The sequence below is a fragment of the Corylus avellana genome, chromosome 1, assembly GCF_965113065.1.
Source record: "Corylus avellana chromosome 1, dhCorAvel1.hap1.2, whole genome shotgun sequence".
Classification (NCBI taxonomy): Eukaryota; Viridiplantae; Streptophyta; class Magnoliopsida; order Fagales; family Betulaceae; genus Corylus; species Corylus avellana.
Genome location: NC_142490.1, coordinates 14,609,916 through 14,627,910, shown reverse-complemented (window position 1 = coordinate 14,627,910; position 17,995 = coordinate 14,609,916). Strand labels below are relative to the sequence as shown.

The 17,995-nt window shown below is 34.7% G+C and overlaps 2 protein-coding genes across 2 annotated transcripts; one reads left to right on the top strand and one right to left on the bottom strand.

The window, feature by feature from the left end:
- Positions 1-1,116: 1,116 nt before the first annotated feature.
- Positions 1,117-8,715, top strand: LOC132169169 (putative pectinesterase 10). The gene is made up of 8 exons (XM_059580248.2): positions 1,117-1,343; positions 1,440-1,599; positions 2,190-2,414; positions 3,019-3,269; positions 7,037-7,201; positions 7,306-7,465; positions 8,095-8,316; positions 8,461-8,715. Exons 1-8 carry the CDS (start codon positions 1,117-1,119, stop codon positions 8,713-8,715), a joined length of 1,665 nt encoding a protein of 554 aa, XP_059436231.2.
- Positions 8,716-9,963: 1,248 nt separating this feature from the next.
- Positions 9,964-14,508, bottom strand: GUN1 (s uncoupled 1). Its single transcript, XM_059581726.2, has 4 exons — positions 12,225-14,508; positions 10,786-11,002; positions 10,415-10,599; positions 9,964-10,326 (listed from the first exon to the last, which is right to left on the bottom strand). Exons 1-4 carry the CDS (start codon positions 14,240-14,242, stop codon positions 10,062-10,064), a joined length of 2,685 nt encoding a protein of 894 aa, XP_059437709.2. The 5' UTR covers positions 14,243-14,508; the 3' UTR covers positions 9,964-10,061.
- Between the last annotated feature and the right edge of the window lie 3,487 nt (positions 14,509-17,995).

Genomic DNA, 17,995 nt, shown 5'->3' with positions numbered 1-17,995 from the left:
AATATTGTACTTTTTTATTTGTTTGTTTACATTTTGCTTTTGTAATTTTTTATTAATTTTGACATTTGACGTGATGTCTAAACTCAAGGTACCGTCTAAGATATAGTGACACATCATAGGAGATGCCAACTTATCTCCTATATGTGGCACATGCATGTGACATGTGTTGCATTTTTATGCGTAGTGACGTGGAGCTCCATTAAAAATAAGGACGAATTAAACCTAGATGGAAGTACCAAGTTTGTATTTCGGTGTACTAGAGGTACTATCTGTGCCACTTTTTGAAACCAAAATGGTCATTTGATTTTGGCCCAAACCACATGTACTTGAAAGGTATTTAACCCAAAAATTAAAGTAATGAGTTTGTTCGTACTTTGTAGCCACAATCACGCAGAATGGCAAAGCAACCCAACCCAACCCAACCCAAAATGGTTAGGGTTTGGGCCTACTGGATTCGGCCCATAGAATTAGGCAGAATTGATCATCTCATCACCCATTGGGTTTCCAATTTGAAAATCCAAGACAGAATTCCTCAAGCACATGCATGGAGTTTTCATAATATTTTTATACCATAAAAAGTTTATTGTAAATTAATATAATTACATGGACTGATTTTGTTTTTTTTTTCTTCAAATTTTTAACGCTCAGTTATTAGATTTACTGACACCTAAATGCCTAACATTGATGATGAATTAAATTACTAAATGAAGAATATGGTTCAGAGTATATGGACAACTTCCCTGATTACAAACATGAAGACATAACAAGAAACTGTAATATTATATAACCAATGGTTCAAAATAAAACATTGGATTGGAGGAAAATTTTCAGCCAATGTATTAAATTGACATTTATTCAAGTTAGTTTATTAAGAATGAATTTGATGTGTCAATCCTATTAAAAGTATTAGAAGTGTATCTGAGAATCACATGTTCTAAAAGCAGTTCCTCCGATTCAGTTTGTTTTTTGTTTTTGTTTTTGGGTTGTGAAAGAAAATAGTTGGGCCTCTCTCTCTATATATATATATAAGTCAGCATCTCTTGGAAATTTGTATCAAATTAAGCATTAATTCTTTCATCCAAAGCATATAATATATCAAACATCTAGATGCCCAAAATGCAGTATCTCCACTTCTTTTCATGCATTTCCATGTTATTGCTTTGCTCTGGCATGTGCAGAGCTTCGGAGTGTGAAGTAAACGATGCTAACAAAGGGATTGCAATCACCATCGAAGTTAGCAAGTCAGGGGAAGGACAGTTCGAGACAATTCAAAGTGCCATTGATTCTATTCCTCCCTCCAATTCTCAGTGGACCCGTATTCGAATTTCTCCAGGAATATATAAGTAATGAATTTAATTTCTTTTATATATATATAGGCACTGATTTTAGACCTTAATTATTTGATGCTTTATTTACTGATTTTTCTTTTTATGGTGCAGGGAAAAAGTCACAATTCCACAGGATAAACCATGCATTTTTCTTGAAGGAGCTGGCACCAAATTGACAAGTGTTGAGTGGGATGCCCATGCAGATACAGCCTCTAGCACTACTTTCGCTTCGAATGCTGAAGACATTATAGTGAAAGGCATTACATTCAAGGTAATGATGAGATTTGCACATTGTAGCTAGGTTAAACTTGTGTTTTTTTTTAAAAAAAAAAAAAATTGCATAAAGTGCCTTGTTTGAGAGTACATTTAAAAATGTGAAAAAAATCACGCTCTTAATACATAATTTTAAAGATCAAATCACGTTTTTGAAGACCTAAAACTATACTTTTATACCGAGGTTACCAACTACTTATTGACGTTTTTTAAGAAATCACACTTTTATATAACTGTATTTTAGAATAGCTATTTTTGTTCGATGCTTGGAAAGAAACGGATGCAAAATCTATCTGTATTAGGAAGCCTAATGCACAACTGGCTTTATTTGGCAGAAATGAATAAAAATCTCTAACAATTCGAACAATAAATGTGAGAGAGCTGCTATAAAATCTATCTGTTCGAACATGCATCAGAAAGTCCACCCACTTACTGAGGCAGATGAACTTCATAAGACATCTCTCACAATTGCGGACAACATATTAATGGGAATTCAAATCCAGCATAAATATATTTGAAACTATATTTTGCATTTAAAAAAAAAAACGCAATATTTTGCATAACCCCATGGTGTTCACCTTTTAACAGAACACGTATAACCGACCATATGATCTAAGCATGGCCAGTGACTCAGTCAGTCTAAAACAAGCCGTAGCAGTGGGAGTACTTGGGGACAGAACCGTCTTTTACAACTGCTCCTTTTTGGGGGTCCAAGATACCTTGTGGGACGCTTATGGTCGCCATTTCTTCCAAAACTGCTACATTCAAGGTGGAGTAGATTTCATATTTGGCAATGGCCAATCAATATATGAGGTAAGATTTTATATGCATTTCCCATTCTATTTTTCATAATAAATATATCTGATCTTGTTTACAAAATGTCATGGAATTCTGAGCTCAACATTGAAGAATGTTCAAGTTTGGTTCATATAATTTTATTATTATTATTATTATTTTTTTCTAAATACGAGCTAAGCTTGAGCTTATCATTGAGCTAGATAATCTGTTCAAGCTCTCTTCATTCATTTGCTAGATAATCTGTTCAATCTCTTCATTTATTTTTCGAATGAGTTCGAGCTTGTTCACGAGTTACCTAATTAACTTATTCATTCCACATATAAATTAAGTAAATGTTGATTTTTTTTTTTTTAATAAATTCATACTAATTATTAATCTTTTGATTGTTGTTAAGATATATTATTTGAATAATTAGATAAATTAACTTGAATCTTAGATAATGGGATAGCGCTGTGATATATAGTATTTACTCGTTAAAAAAAAAAAATCAATTCTTTACATAGCAGGCAATGAAAATGCAAAATTTTAAAGGTAATTTAATATACTATTTTTTCAAACCACAGATTTAATCAAACGGAGACTATATATATAGCCTAAATGGTTTTGTTATTTTGTGTAGAACTGTGTACTAAGATATTCATTTGGAGACTATGCTACAAGCTACAATTACGGCTACTTAACAGCAAATGGAAGGGGATCCGCCGATGATCCTAGTGGGTTTGTGTTCAGAAGATGTAGGGTTATTGGGAAGGGTACAGCTTATCTTGGAAGAGCTTGGAATGCCTTTTCAAGAGTAATTTTTGTTGATTCATTCTTATCGGATGTTGTAGCACCAGAAGGCTGGTGGGCTTGGAACCACGTTGGTCATGAGTAAGTCTTTCAGTCTTGTTGGATTTATTTATTGCCCATCAAATCTATTAAAATGACGTAGATTAAGAGAGCACGTAAAATGCATGTGAGAATCACATACTCTAAAGAAAAATGTCAACTAAATAGATTAGATTGAAGTTCAATTTGCAAGAAAGAGATCGAGTCCATTTTATTAGGATGTGGTGTAAAGCCCCATTTTACATCATTCAATATAAATTTGACACGTACATCAAGTAAAAGCACCAAATAAAATGAAGATGAAAACAATGTATTTTTAATTCAAATCAATTCTATGGACTTTTCTATTTGTTTTAACCCAACGCACACCACCTTCCACGGAACCCCCTAGTCACCTCCGAACCCTCGACAATAATATTGAAGTCTCCAAAACCAACTAAAATAGTGGCTCTAATGGTTTTATCAATGAGTATTTTGTTTATGATATATTTTGTCAAGAGAATGAAAATTATTTAGTGTGAACGGTTATATTTTTTTTGGGTGTTTCAAATTAAAATGTATGCTTCCTATTTAAGGGTGCAAAACACCCACTTTACACCACGACCCGATTGAAATTATTCTCATATGTTATATAAGTGACATATATACTATAGAGATTTTGAGCAATTTTGTTGTTTGGAATGTTAATAATTCAGACAAGAAATGTGATAAAGTTCTTGTGGGGTTCATCTACTTGATTAGGTCTCGAACAACCCGTCTCTCTGCTCAGATAGATGAATTTCATAAAAATGCTCTTATATTTTATTATTTAGATTGCTAATAATCCGAACTAATATATACCTTTGAAATTTACCATGTGCACATGTAGAGAAAATATCACGTTTGCGGAGGCCAACAACACGGGGCCAGGGGCAGACACTTCCAAGCGGGTTCCTTGGCTAAAGAAAGTGAGTGATGCCACGGTCGGCCAACTTTTGAATATTTCATTTATCGACAAAGACGGATGGATTGAAAGGCTTCCTATTGCCAACTAGTGAAGCCATTGCTTATTATTATTGTTATTGTTGTTGTTGTTTTTATGAATAATGAAGCCATTGCTTTTGTTAACTCCAATCTATATGTATGAGATGATAATTAATTATACTTTGAAATAAAAAGGAAATTATAAATTTGCTTTGCTCTTGAACAAGGAAAGGTATAAGTAAGATAGCTATGAATTTTATGTAGATATACGTTTAATAAAAACACGTATAAGGAGAAATGGCACTTCTATTGTAATATTATGAAAAATTAATATTATTTCAAATGTTAATAAATCTAATCCTTTAATTAAAATTATAAAATAATGAAATGGTAAATCCTTTTGACTTTTGCCTTGGACCATTAGTGAACTTTTTTTTATTCTTTGAAATACAAGGTTATTAGATTATAGAGAAATGATTAACGTTAATATTTTTCCGATCTCATCCTACAAATTCAATATATTAACCATTAGATTTGTGAACTCTACACAAATTCAATGATAGATTCATCCATTCACTATGCAGATGGTTGAAAAATAATGAATTCTATCATTTTTCATATTAAAAAGGAGTGGCATGTTACTGAGGCAACCAAAAAAATTTACTCCCAAAAGACTTCTTCACTTTTAAAGAGACATTTCTTTAGAAAACCAAAAGATAGTTTTCTGCTCAGGTAATGCTACAAGTTCCTCCAAGAATGATATGACTCTTAAAATCACTATTAGACTTGTGATTGATCATTATTAGATTTTGATCAGATTATGATTTTAAAAGCCACCTCATTTTTTGAGTAACGCAAGGGGGACTTCTAAAATTACTCTTTCGGCTCAAACATTTCTACAACATAATGTACAAGAACTTGATGAAGATATACTAAATTCTCGTTGGTAACATGCATATTTTTAAGAGAAATGATTAATGTAAATATTTTTTTCATCTCATCTTATAAATTCAATAAATCAACAATTAGATTTGTGGACTCATGGTCAACCTCACATAAATTCAATGGTGAATTTATCCATTTACTATAGAGATAATTAAAAAATAAATAAATTATATCATTTCTCTATTTTTAGTATGTAGTATTTTGCAAGCAATTCAATGAAAAAATGACCTAAATTCAAGTAATTTTAGAATAAGAGATGCTTATTCGATCAAGATAAGGCAATTGTTAATATTTATTTTTTCCATTGGATATCACTTCAAGATTTGATCGTATCTGATCGTATCATGTTCTTTAACACTCGCCGAGATTGTTGGCCATTAGATTTCCTGACACCTAATGTTAGTGAGCGATACAAATGCCTAACATTGATGATGAAGCTTCTTAACACTTATCTTGGAAACTAATTTCAAATATGAAGACATGACAAGAATATGTAATTTATAAACAGAAGCACTTTGTCTTACCGTAGAACAAGGTCTTATTGAGGAAGTTCTTCATTGTATTTAAGATATTATTTCTGTAGAGCGATGTGTTTAATTTGATTTTTTATTCTATAGAAATCGCTCTATTCTTCTCAAATATATATATATATAAAATTTTGTATAGTAAGCTCCGGCATTGACAACATTAATTTTTCACCCCCGGGCTGCCTATATTTTACAGTTTCACCTTTTTAGGCATTATTGGGTCTTTTGCATATTGTACTTTAATCTAAGCGAGTGATGCTATGGAGTGTCACTTTTTTTCGGAATTCATCTTGATATCACGTGAAGTTAATTATAAATCAGGTAAACTACTATGACTAATTTTTCATTTTTTCCTAGAATTAATACTTCTCATTTAAAAAAGTGGAGATGTACTCCATATAATGCAATCAAATCCATAAATGAATGAATGTAATTACATTTGAAAAAAAAAAAAAAAACTCTGCATTTGAGTTTATTTTTCCGTATATGCTTTTTGTACTTTAAGGAAAAAAAAAAAAAAAAAAAAAAAAGATACAATAAAAAAGGAATAATGCTACACTTACTACCCATTTTTTTACATAATTTTTTCACACCCATAGGTAACTTTTAAATTACCATTAGATCAAAATTAACAGAATTTTTTTTTGAATTTTTTTTTTTTTTTTTGAATTGGTTCTCATTAAAGGCCAAAGCCCAGCTTGAACATCATTAGATACAATTTTTTCACAAAATTAACAGAATTGGTAACTCTAAGTAAGTTGGAAATATATACTATGGTTTATGGCAATCAAAATTCAGTGAACTTCACTTGGATAACAAGTTGAGAGTGAATAAAGTTTTCTTCCAAACTGAATCAGAGAAAATTTCTTCCAATCAGTCTATTAAGAATACATTTTTAATGCATGTAAAAATAAAATGTTATAATGAAAAATATCAATTACTCCAATTTAGTTGGAAGGAAAACTTTGTCCAAAGTAAGCGAACCGCTTGTTTTTGTTTCTATTTTGGGTCAGAAAAAATAAAATAAAATAAAATCGTTGGAGTAGTGTGTAAGAATTCTGAAAAAGGTATTTCGTTTCTTCTTCTTATTATTCCATAACAAATTGAGTAATTAAACTAAAGAAGGAAAAATATCATAAGCTCTTGGATAAGAGATTAATATTTATTATAACTCTAATTATGGCACCAACTGTGTTTGTCGAGTTCAAAATTTTATATATAACTCACTATCTTTGAGAAGTTTGTATCAAATTAACCATTAATTCTTTCATCCAAAGCATATAATAATATATCAAACATTTTCATGCAGAAAATGCAGCATCTCCATTCCTTTTCATGCATTTCCATGTTATTACTTTACTTCACCATTTGCAGAGCTTTTGATTGTGAAGTAACTTATGGCAACAACAAGGTTGCAGGCTCCATCTATATCAGTAAGTCAGGGAGAGGAAACTTCAAGACAATTCAAAGTGCCATTGATTCTATTCCTCCCTGGAATTCTCAGTGGATCCATATTCGAATTTCTCCTGGCATTTATCGGTAATGAATTGAATTTCTTTTTCATATATTTATATTTATTCAGCTATTTTAGACCTTAATTATTAATGTTTTATTTAATTATGGATTATTCTTCTTTGGTACAGTGAAAAAGTCATAATCCCACAGGAAAAAACGTGCGTTTTTCTTGAAGGATTTGGCAGAAAATCTACAAGTATTGAGTGGGATGACCATGAGGATACAGCCGCTAGCCCTACTTTCACTTCGATTGCTGATAACATTATAGTGAAAGGGATTACATTCAAGGTAATGATAGTGTTTTTGTTTGGGAAGAGGTTTGAAAACGTAGAAAAATTTACGGTTTTGTGTAGTAGGTATGATTTTAAAGGTTAAATCACGATTTTGAAAACCTTAAACAATACTTTTATTTTAATGTTACCAAAACCTTAAATGCGTTTATATATATATTAACTTTCATACTTTGAATTCACTAAACCAAATAGACACTTTAAAATCTAACTGTATTAGGCGACCCAAAGCACAACTAACATTAATTAGTAGTTACACACTCATACTGTCGAAACAGGATCCTCTCCAATTCATTTAGACCGGTCAGAGAGTATCCAGTTAGTTATATTATAAGGGTATTTTTGTCGTTTTACTTTTTCAGGGGACAAAAATACCATAATTCCATACTCTCACATTTTCAAGTGCACGCTCTTTGACCCTTCTATCTACTCCCGTAAGGGCTTGGTTGGAATCTTGCGTTTTGTAGAGCGAGACTTGTATCCCAATGACATGACATTAAAACTCATCATTGAATTTTGAATGAATCACTATTAAATTTTGAATTTAATAATAATTTTCACTGCTTATGTCAGGAGTATTATATTTCGTAACCAATGGTATTAAGTTATTAACCTTTTAATTAACAGAACACCTATAACCGTCCAATGGATGTAATGGATGTAAACAAAGACAATCTTACACAAGCCGTGGCAGCGAGAATACTTGGGGACAAATCCGTCTTTTACCACTGCGCCTTCATGGGGGTCCAAGATACCTTGTGGGACGATCATGGTCGCCATTACTTCCACAAATGCCACATTCAAGGTGGTGTAGATTTCATATTTGGCAATGGCCAGTCGATATATGAGGTGATTTTTTAAATTTTTCATAATAATATATCTTATCATCATGTTTATTATAATGTCATGGATTCCATGTTATGAGTACATTTGGCCTCGTGATTTCATAGGTTAATTCCATGTGTTTGGTTTTTTGTTTGTTGGTTTGTGTAGAAAAGTATAATAAAATATTCAATTGGAGACTATGGTCTAAACCGCTCATACGGCTACATAACAGCACATGGAAGGGCATCAGCTGATGATCCGAGTGGCTTTGTGTTTAATAGATGTGCAGTAATTGGGTTGGGTAAAGCCTATCTTGGGAGAGCCTGGAACACATTTTCAAGAGTAATTTTTACTAATTCATGGTTATCGGATGTTGTAGAACCAGAAGGCTGGTGGGCTTGGAACAACGTTGGCCATGAGTAAGTCTTTTGATCTTGCTGGATTTATTTATTCTTAGAGCACGTAAAATGCACATGAGAATCACAAGGACAGATATCACATGCTCCGTTAATTTTATTTAAAATATATTTAAGAATTACATGTTCTAAGAACAAATATCGATTAATTTAAAAGAATTTTCTCATAAGAAAAAACATTTACCATGTGCAACATTGTAGAGCAAATATAACGTATGTGGAGGCCAACAACGTGGGAGCAGGGGCAGACACTTCCAAGCGTGTTCCTTGGGTAAAGAAATTGAGTGCAGCCAGTCTCGCCCAATTTCTGAATACTTCATTTATCGACAAAGAAGGATGGATTGAAAAGCTACCAATTGCCTTCAAATGAAACCATTGCTTTTGTTAACTCCAATCTATGTATGGGGTGATAATTAATTAGAAGTATTTCTCATTGCTTTTTTTTCTATTTATTGAACAAATCTGTATTTTATCTAGTTTTTTTTTTTTTTTTTTTTTTTTTATGTATATAAAGATGTCTGATATGTGTCTCAATATTTCAAATAAAAACAAAAATGCTATTTAGCATAGTCGCTTTTTTTTTTTTGAACAAACATGTTGTCTTCATTGATATAAAATTATTCTTAAACAAAATGCTCCATCATATAATGCCAAAGATACAAGTTAGTTGAAAACTCTACGGCCTCAACACCATCTATAACATACGCAATAGCCTCTAAGGCTATTGCAAAACAATACCTTAGAAATGTCATCATCACAATCAGTATATAAATCTGCAGCATAAACCGACGAATCGCGTCTCTGGTCACTAAGGCCGACGGCTAGAAGAAGGGGTGGTTGGCGAGCACAATGAACAATAACATGGATGGACAGAACAATAGAAAAAGCCATATCTGATTACGAAAAAAATAAATCTAAAAACCCTATCAGACCCAGTGGTATGACAGTGTGCAGAACGTGACAAGCCGGTAAAGAGTTTAGACGGTAGATTTTTGCTTTAAGCAACTGAGGAAAGAAGAGAGGGGAAGAGAAAGGAACCCTACCGCCTAGGGTTTAGCATACTTGCATTTCACGTGCCTAATATATAAGTGTCCAGTTAGCCCACCTACATCCGCCATTGTTTTAAAAAAAAAATGGGTTAAATGCCTTTGACCTACATGTGGTAAGGCCTAATATCAAACCCCTGCCTCTATTCCAAAAAGTATTGTATAGTGCCAATATAATTATAAAGCAACAGGAGAATGAGAGACGGAGAGATGAGAATTTGGGTAGTTCCTTTTTTTTGTCTCTTCTGATAACTTGTACAAATTACAATATATACACATGTTTTGGTGCATAGAAGAAAAAACATGACTACAAGGGGAGAGCTTGCAAATTGGCAATTTGATCTAACTTAGCACCTCCGGGATGAATTTTGTCATCTTGAAGAACAAGGACCTTCAAGGTGCCGGATTCTTTTAACCACGCAGCCACCACAGATCCTGTCGATATAAACCTACCTATATTACACTTCGCAACCCGAAAGGGTGCATCCATGCCAATGAGGAGTGCCTCAATGGCCCGTCTCAACGTGCCATCGCCAACTACTTTGCTGTGTTTGCCCCACCCAGTCAAAATGCTGTCAAAAACAAACATACAATTTAACTCTCTAATTATATAACAGAGTACACAACAGCAATAAATAACCACAAATATAAATCCCATACCTTAATAGCTTTGGCAATTCCCGGCCTTCATACACGACAGCACGTATATTGAGCAGCCACGCATGAACCATTGCCCGTGCTGCTCCCGAAGACATAAGATGCAAATCTAAGCAAGAATCAGACCAAACACTCTCCCATACATTCCGGCGCTTCCCTTCAAGCACAACCAGTTGGGCCCCTTTTTTCTAATTATACAAAATTCAATAACATTGGGAAGTTAGGACTATGCAAGTTTTATACGTTGTATGCATGAACAATCTTGCACACGCGTTATCCAACCAAGCAAACATGTGCATATGAAAACTAACAGCAATGACGGGAAAGCAGAGGGAGAGATAGAGAGAGAGAGAGTAGCAATGACTAAAACTTACCTGACCGAAGTGCCAAAGCATATCAGTCAGAGCATTATAAAAGGCAGATGCAGTTGACGAGTCCATCAGCTTGACTTCATCAAACAGAGACTGAGCTTGAATCCAAACGTTTTCCCTATAACCCATAAGAAGTCCATGGGCCACACCATAAACCTGATCATCAAACAACCGCAGTTCCTCCAATAACATTGAGGCATCGTCAAATGAATTACACCGGCTGCATCCAGGGATGAAATTGCATACATGAGATTGACTGTATATATTCAGCGAAAGACAGTTGAAATTAACAAATATAAAAAACAGAGCAAACAGACACCCCTATCCTTTAAACCATATATACTCAAATTACCAACCTCTCAAGGACATTGATAGTATTGAGGGGTAGATAAATCTCAATAGCATCCCATAGAAGGAAGGAGCAGTGTAACTGTTCCCCTTCTTAAAATGAAGGCACATTTATGCAGCTTCATCCACATGTTTAGCTTCTACGCTAGAGTCCATACCAACAAGTAGCAAATGAGCAAACAACGCAAGTCAAAAAGTACTTCTAGAAATGTGTTCCAGATTTTTTTTTTTTTCAGCTAGCAGACAAGACTTTCCAATTCGAACTTTATACTTTTCTATTAGTAACACTATTTGGATATAGATACCTGACCATCTTTGGGTCCGTTTGACAAACTTTTTAAATGGTGCCTTCTTCTTTTTGGTTAACCTAAAGGTGAAATTAGTTGAGAGTTTTGTGATTTGAATTGTTTGTTAATGCTTTTGCTTTTTTGCTAAAAAGAAAAATATTACTCTAAAGAGTGTTGCCAAACAAGCCCTTAGTTTTTTGTTGAACAATGAAAATTTATCCAAATCATACACCCCGATGCCCCAAGGCTCATCCATTTATTTGCTCCATAACTACTTTTACTTTTTAATACTATCACAATCAGATGTACAGTAAGTCATGTTGCTGCATTAGGCGTAATTTCCCCAAGTCGGAAACTGCAATATACTGAAGTCTAAAACCAGTGTAATGTCTCAAGACCCGCTTACAGCATTCATATAACATGCCTAGGATGATCCAGCATCAAAAAACTCCAAGCACAGAAAAGCATAACTCCCACTCTGTCGCTAGGACGCACCAATATTGATATGGTATACAAACACAGTACCTTTTCGATACAGAAATACACTAATATTTGAGAAATTAGAATACGAGAAGACAATTATCTAAAAATTAGAATACAATACAGTGGGGATGAATATATATTTTGTATATATGGATATTATAACAACTTTTGGAGTAAAACATAAGTATCAAAAGGTTTGGAAAAAAACAACCAAAACTCTAGATAGGTAATCATGACAGCATCCATTTGTGACTTTGACAATCTTCATGCAACAAGGCCCTCAATATGGTAAAAGACGTGTAGCATCTAATAAAAAATATGTACCTGCAAGCATTTAATATGGCCGAAAAGGTGACAACATTTGGCTTTATTTCTAGCTGGTGCATCTTCTGAAAGACTCCCAATATGCACAAGATCTCTTGCTTGACCCTCTTATCTTTCTTTATGTGACCTGCTTTCTCAGCAGCTAGTTGCCCAAACATCTTCATGATTTGATTATCCTCTCGATCTCCCACCTCCGTATCATTGACATCCTCAAAGACCATTGGAGATGCAGATTCAGTATGTCGCTCGCCTGCCCCAGCAGCAGTATCAACTAGACTTTCTGTGGCTGAAGACCGACCAAAAGCATCAATAATGGAATTATAAGTGACAACATTAGGCCTAATCCCCTCCTTGGTCATCTCATCAAGCAATGAAACAGCAGACTCCACCAACCCATTTTTGCACAGAGCATCAATAAGTGCACTATAAAGAACCACGTCAGCTTTCAATCCTGCCTGCTTAAACTCTCCAAATACCTCCATTGCCTCCTTGTACAAACCACCTTTTGAGAACACATCAATCAATGTCGAATAAGTTAACAAATTAGGAGAAACATTTCCCGCTTTCATCTCTTCAAACTTTTTTCTGACATCATCATACTTCCCTTGCTTCCCATACCCACCCAGAAGAGCATTATAAGTTACAGTATCCTTCTTTATCCCACAACTCTCCATCTCCTTGCAAACATTCAAAGCCTCCTCAAACCTACCAAGCTTCGCATAAATCGAAAGCAAAGTATTATACGAAACTCTATCCAACCTAATAGCTAAAAACTTCATTTCATTAAATAAACCCAGCGCCTCTTCCAATCTACCAGACTTAGCATACCCATCAACCATAGTACTATAAGTCACCACATTAGGCAAAATATTCTTCCCAGGCATCCCCGACATAATCTCATATGCAAAATCCATCTGCCCTCCTTTACAAATCGCATCCAAAAGTGTATTATAAGTAAAAATATCCTGATCAATCCCTCTGTCCACCATCTCACTAACCAAATTCCGGGCTGCCTCCCACAACCCCCCTCTACTACAAACCGCAAGAAGCGAATTATAGGTAATTCGATCAGGTTGCACCCCATTTCTCAACATCTCATCAAAAATCTCCACAACCCTCTTAAACTCCACGCCTCCTTTTCCACACGCATCGATCACTGCATTATAAGTAACCAAATTCGGCCATAACCCCAAGTTTTTCATCGAATCGAAAACCTCAATAGCCTCATCGCAATACCCACTTCGCCCATAAGCACTAATCATAGCCGAATAGGCGTAAACCGTGTTCCCATACCCCTCATTCCTAGCTGTCTCAAAAACCCCCCTGGCAAGCTCAACTTTTCCTAGCCTACCAAGAATGCTAATCATAGCACTCGCTAGTTTCCCTTGCTCATTCTTTTTCCTCTCTCTTCTCACAGCAAATTCGAAACACCGAATGGCTTTCCAACAGTCCCCTCTATTGCCTAGCTCTCTAAGCAAGAAATTGTAATCATCGGAACCACAAAGCTTGGACTCAAAATTAAGCAACACAAAGTCAAGGCCATTATCATCCCTCTTACCTAGTTGGAGCAAGTGTGTGAGAGCCTCCTCGGCCATTGAGGTGTGGCGGGAGCCCATGGAGGAGGATTTGGCCCGGCCCAGGTGCATCTTGGAGACGAAGCGGGTGGATCGGCGGCCCGAGAAGTCAGCAGAGAGCTCGGATTTCTGGGCGGCGCAGAGAGAAGAGAAGCTAGGGTTCTGGGGGTTGGTGGTGGTGGTGGTAGCACGGGATTTTGGTGCATTGCGAGAGGAGTGTGAAGGCAAAGGCAAAGGCAGAGGCAAAGGTAAAGGTAAAGGTAGAGGCTTTGCGATGGAAACGTTGGTGGAGGATGTGGTGGTGGTGTTGGCCCAATAGCGGCGGTTCTGGTGGTTGCTCTGGCGGTGGTTTTTCAAGGGATGGTGGTGCTGGTTTTGTGGGTACTGGTGGTTTTGGTACGGCTTGGTGGCCGTGATTGAACACTGCGGCGGCGTAGAAGCCATTTCAGACACCACTATACTCTGCCTCACACAATATAAAGGAAAAAACAGAGTGTTTTAGAGAGAAATATATACAAAAAATGTGATCTTTCTCTCACTGTGGAGATGGGTTTTGGTAGGGTTTGGCTGAGGAAGAGGAGGGAGGAGATGAGGCCATTTTTCTTGGATATGGAGAGAGAGAGAGAGAGAGAGAGAGAGAGAGGCTTTTTGGGAGTTGGAGATAAGAGGAGAGAGAGAGAGAGAGAGAGAGAGACAGGCAGTGTGTAGGACTCAGCTGAGTTTAGTTTTAGATTCAGACATTGAAATATTCGCCCACTATTTTGCTGGATCCCTTTATGGCCCACTATTTAGTGAATAATCAATAAGCTGGCGTGGACGGTCAGGATGGAAGCTGACCTGGAGTGGGACCGAAAAGCAAAATTGTTGCGTGTGTCGCCAACTCATCGTCATTCGTGGTACTTCAAATCAAATGCCCTACATATGATAAGGCCGGCATCATTTGAGTTTTATTCCGCATCTAATGGACGGTCAGCAACGTTTTAAATGGGATTCCAATAGGTACGACTTGTACATATTATTTTTTATTTTATTTTTCTTGAAAAAATACAAGTTGAACCTTTTTTTAATCTGGCTTTCAAAGTGGGAGTCGATTGCTAAGTTTGTCAATTTATTAAAATTTTGGGTAAATATATTATAAATTTTTGAGTTAACTCTACAAAATTAAAAAATTATTTTTAAGTTTTTTTTTTCTTCAATATTTATTACTTAAGTCAATCGAAATGCTAATAAAATTCATACTATCAAAATTTGATAACCCCTGTTAGTCCCAATTAAAACGCACCATTTTTTCACGTCAATATATATACCGTCAAAATGCCAATAAAATTCTTGGATCATAAGCTACTGAAATTCTTAGAGAATTCTAGTTTCTGAAATTTCAGATCTAGGCCGTCACCCAATGGTCAATGTTCTGTCATGTGTTCCACTACTAATAAACTAATATTTATTATTTTATTAGTAGTGAGACATTATTTTATTCTTTTATTAGTAGTGAGACACGTGGTAGAACAATAACCCTTAAATAAAAAATAAACGGCCTAAATTTGAAATTTTAGAAACTAAAATTTTCCTAAAAATTTCATTGGATTCAAATCCAAAATTTTTACCATCAAAATTTGATAACCACATGTTAATCCTAATCAAAACACACCGTTTTTTTACGTGTGTATATATATATATATATATGAGCTGTGATTCAGAGCACGCGCGTGCTCTAAACGTCAAGGCAACACATTTTTTTTTTTAATATTTTAATAAAAAAAAATTTAGCACGTGGGCGTGCTATTTATCTTCACCATATATATATATATATATGCCGTGCGCATCGCGCAACAGACTAAAAACAAAATTTCATTTACCGAAATGCTACAATCGATTTCACTACCAAGTTACGAGAATACTTCTTTGACTTTAGCACTATACCTAACGAGGAATCCGGCAAAGGAATCAGGTGGATGTGAGACCACATGAGGCAGGTGGTCTCAGCAGCCTATTCTGCCACGTGTATGTTGTGTCGACAACATATGTTTACAATAAAAAGAAAAAAAATTACCTTTATTCCCCTCATTTTATGGTACATATATTTTCATAATCTAACACTCAAAATTTATAATGTTTTGAATTGAAGATGACATCATTGTCCTTAAACTACCAACAATCTACAATATACCCCAAATAATAAAAATAAAAACAAAAAGTATTCATGTTAAATTATCAGTTATCTCAAAAGCTTAAGCTTATAAGTAGAGGTAAATTTAATCATTTAATCATTACTTTAACACTCTCTCTCACGTGTGGGCTCAAACTCTCTTTTAAAAGGTAAGAAAATGGGAAGTGATTTGACGGAGTCAATGTTTGATTCCATAACCTTTGGCTCTAATACCATGTTAAATTATCAGTTATCCCAAAAGTTTAAGCTTATAGAAAAAGGTAAATTTAATAATTTAATTGTTACTTAAAATTTTTCATTTATCCTAAAAACTTAAACTTATAAAAAAAAAAAACTTTAATCATTTAATCATTACTTTAACTTCCCATCTTTTTAAATTTCTTCTATCTTTTTCTCTTTCTCTTAATAGACAAACAAATAATGTCGTGTTTGACACCCTTGTTATCTGTTTGCGGCAAAATTCTGTTGCTTCACTTTGAGGGGTTAATGACTGTGAATGCTGATGATAGTGGGCGTGAAATCATGAAACGTCATGTCTCTAAAGAGTGAGAATCTCCTTCCTTTTTGGTCTTTTCTTCTTTGAAAGAATCTACTGGCTGCAATGATTAATTCAGGTGAATTTATTGGATTCTTTTTTTCTCAAAATGGAAAAGAAATAAGAGAATCACAATCCCAATCCCAATTCCAATTCCCATGTATGGGTTTCAAGAGAAGCACTATCTAGGCTTTCTGCTTGGGCAGGGAGCCCTCTCTCCCCATTTTTCTTTTTGGTAATTTTTTTGTTCCCCCTCCTCTTTGAACTAGAGATTGCAGAAGATCCCAATCCGAATTTTATTTGCTTATGCAACAACTTTCTATCTTACATTGTGATAAATACCATCCCCAAAAATGTGTCCTTTTTTTAATGGATCTTTTTATGATAAAATGCAATCCCATTGATACCATTGTAACATTGGGGAGCAATTCACTTGCAACTTAGGAAAAGCACTGGATACATATATATTCTAACACTCCAAAATGACTTATTAAATTTTAATTAGAGTTCTCTATAATCACTTATAAATTTTAGTTTCACTTGGTAAGAATCAATGTTGGATTTGGCATTTATAAGAATCTTTATAATTCACTCACTCAGTATAAGTAATTCATCTTCTTATTGTGAGACTGACTTTCTAGGTGTCACACTTTCACCTCTCATTAAAAAACTAATGTTTTCTCCTCTCTTAAATTTTATACAAGACATGTGGCCAAAAATTGATTCACACAGACCAAACACACCACCACGTCAATCACCATACTTGGAGATTTAACACCATAAAGAATGATAATGCTTTTAAAGTGTGTTTTTTTTATTTTTAATTTTTTTATTGAAAAAACGTGTTATGATGCGATATAAATGTAAAAGTAATTTTGAGTGTTATATTTGAAGTTGTTTGTTAATGCGTTTAGTTTTTTTTTTTTTAAAAAAAAAAAAACACACAAAACAAAATAAAAAGCATTATCAAGCGAGTCCAAAATATCTCTGTGTTGTCCACACCTACTAGTTTACCGTCCACAGTTTCTCCTATTTTAATCTAATGATGACTCGCTCAATTCATATTCCACCTCGGCTTAGGTTTGTCTCATTTATTGGTTGCAAAATTTGAGAGGATGTGGGGAAAATCTCTCAGCACCCAAGTCATGGTTGATCCATAAGTGGTGCGTGTGCTCCAACAGGACTTAAGAGAGTCCATTGATGCTAACCTCCAAGAGCCACCATTAAACCTTTTTAATGCTCTTGAGAACTCCTAAAAGCGCACATGCAATAAGCGGTAGGTAATTGGTTGCTATTAAGCATTTTGAGGAAGAAATAGAAGATGCCGTTGATGGGTTTTAGTATGTTATGACATTGAAGGGTTGAGATTATCTGTTATTAAGTTACCTAAATTTTACAAAAATTCAAGCAACTTAAGAGAAGGGCCGTTGCAACCAAGCAGCCTAAGATGTGAGATTCTCTGTTATTAAAGCTGCCCAAATTTTACAAAAAT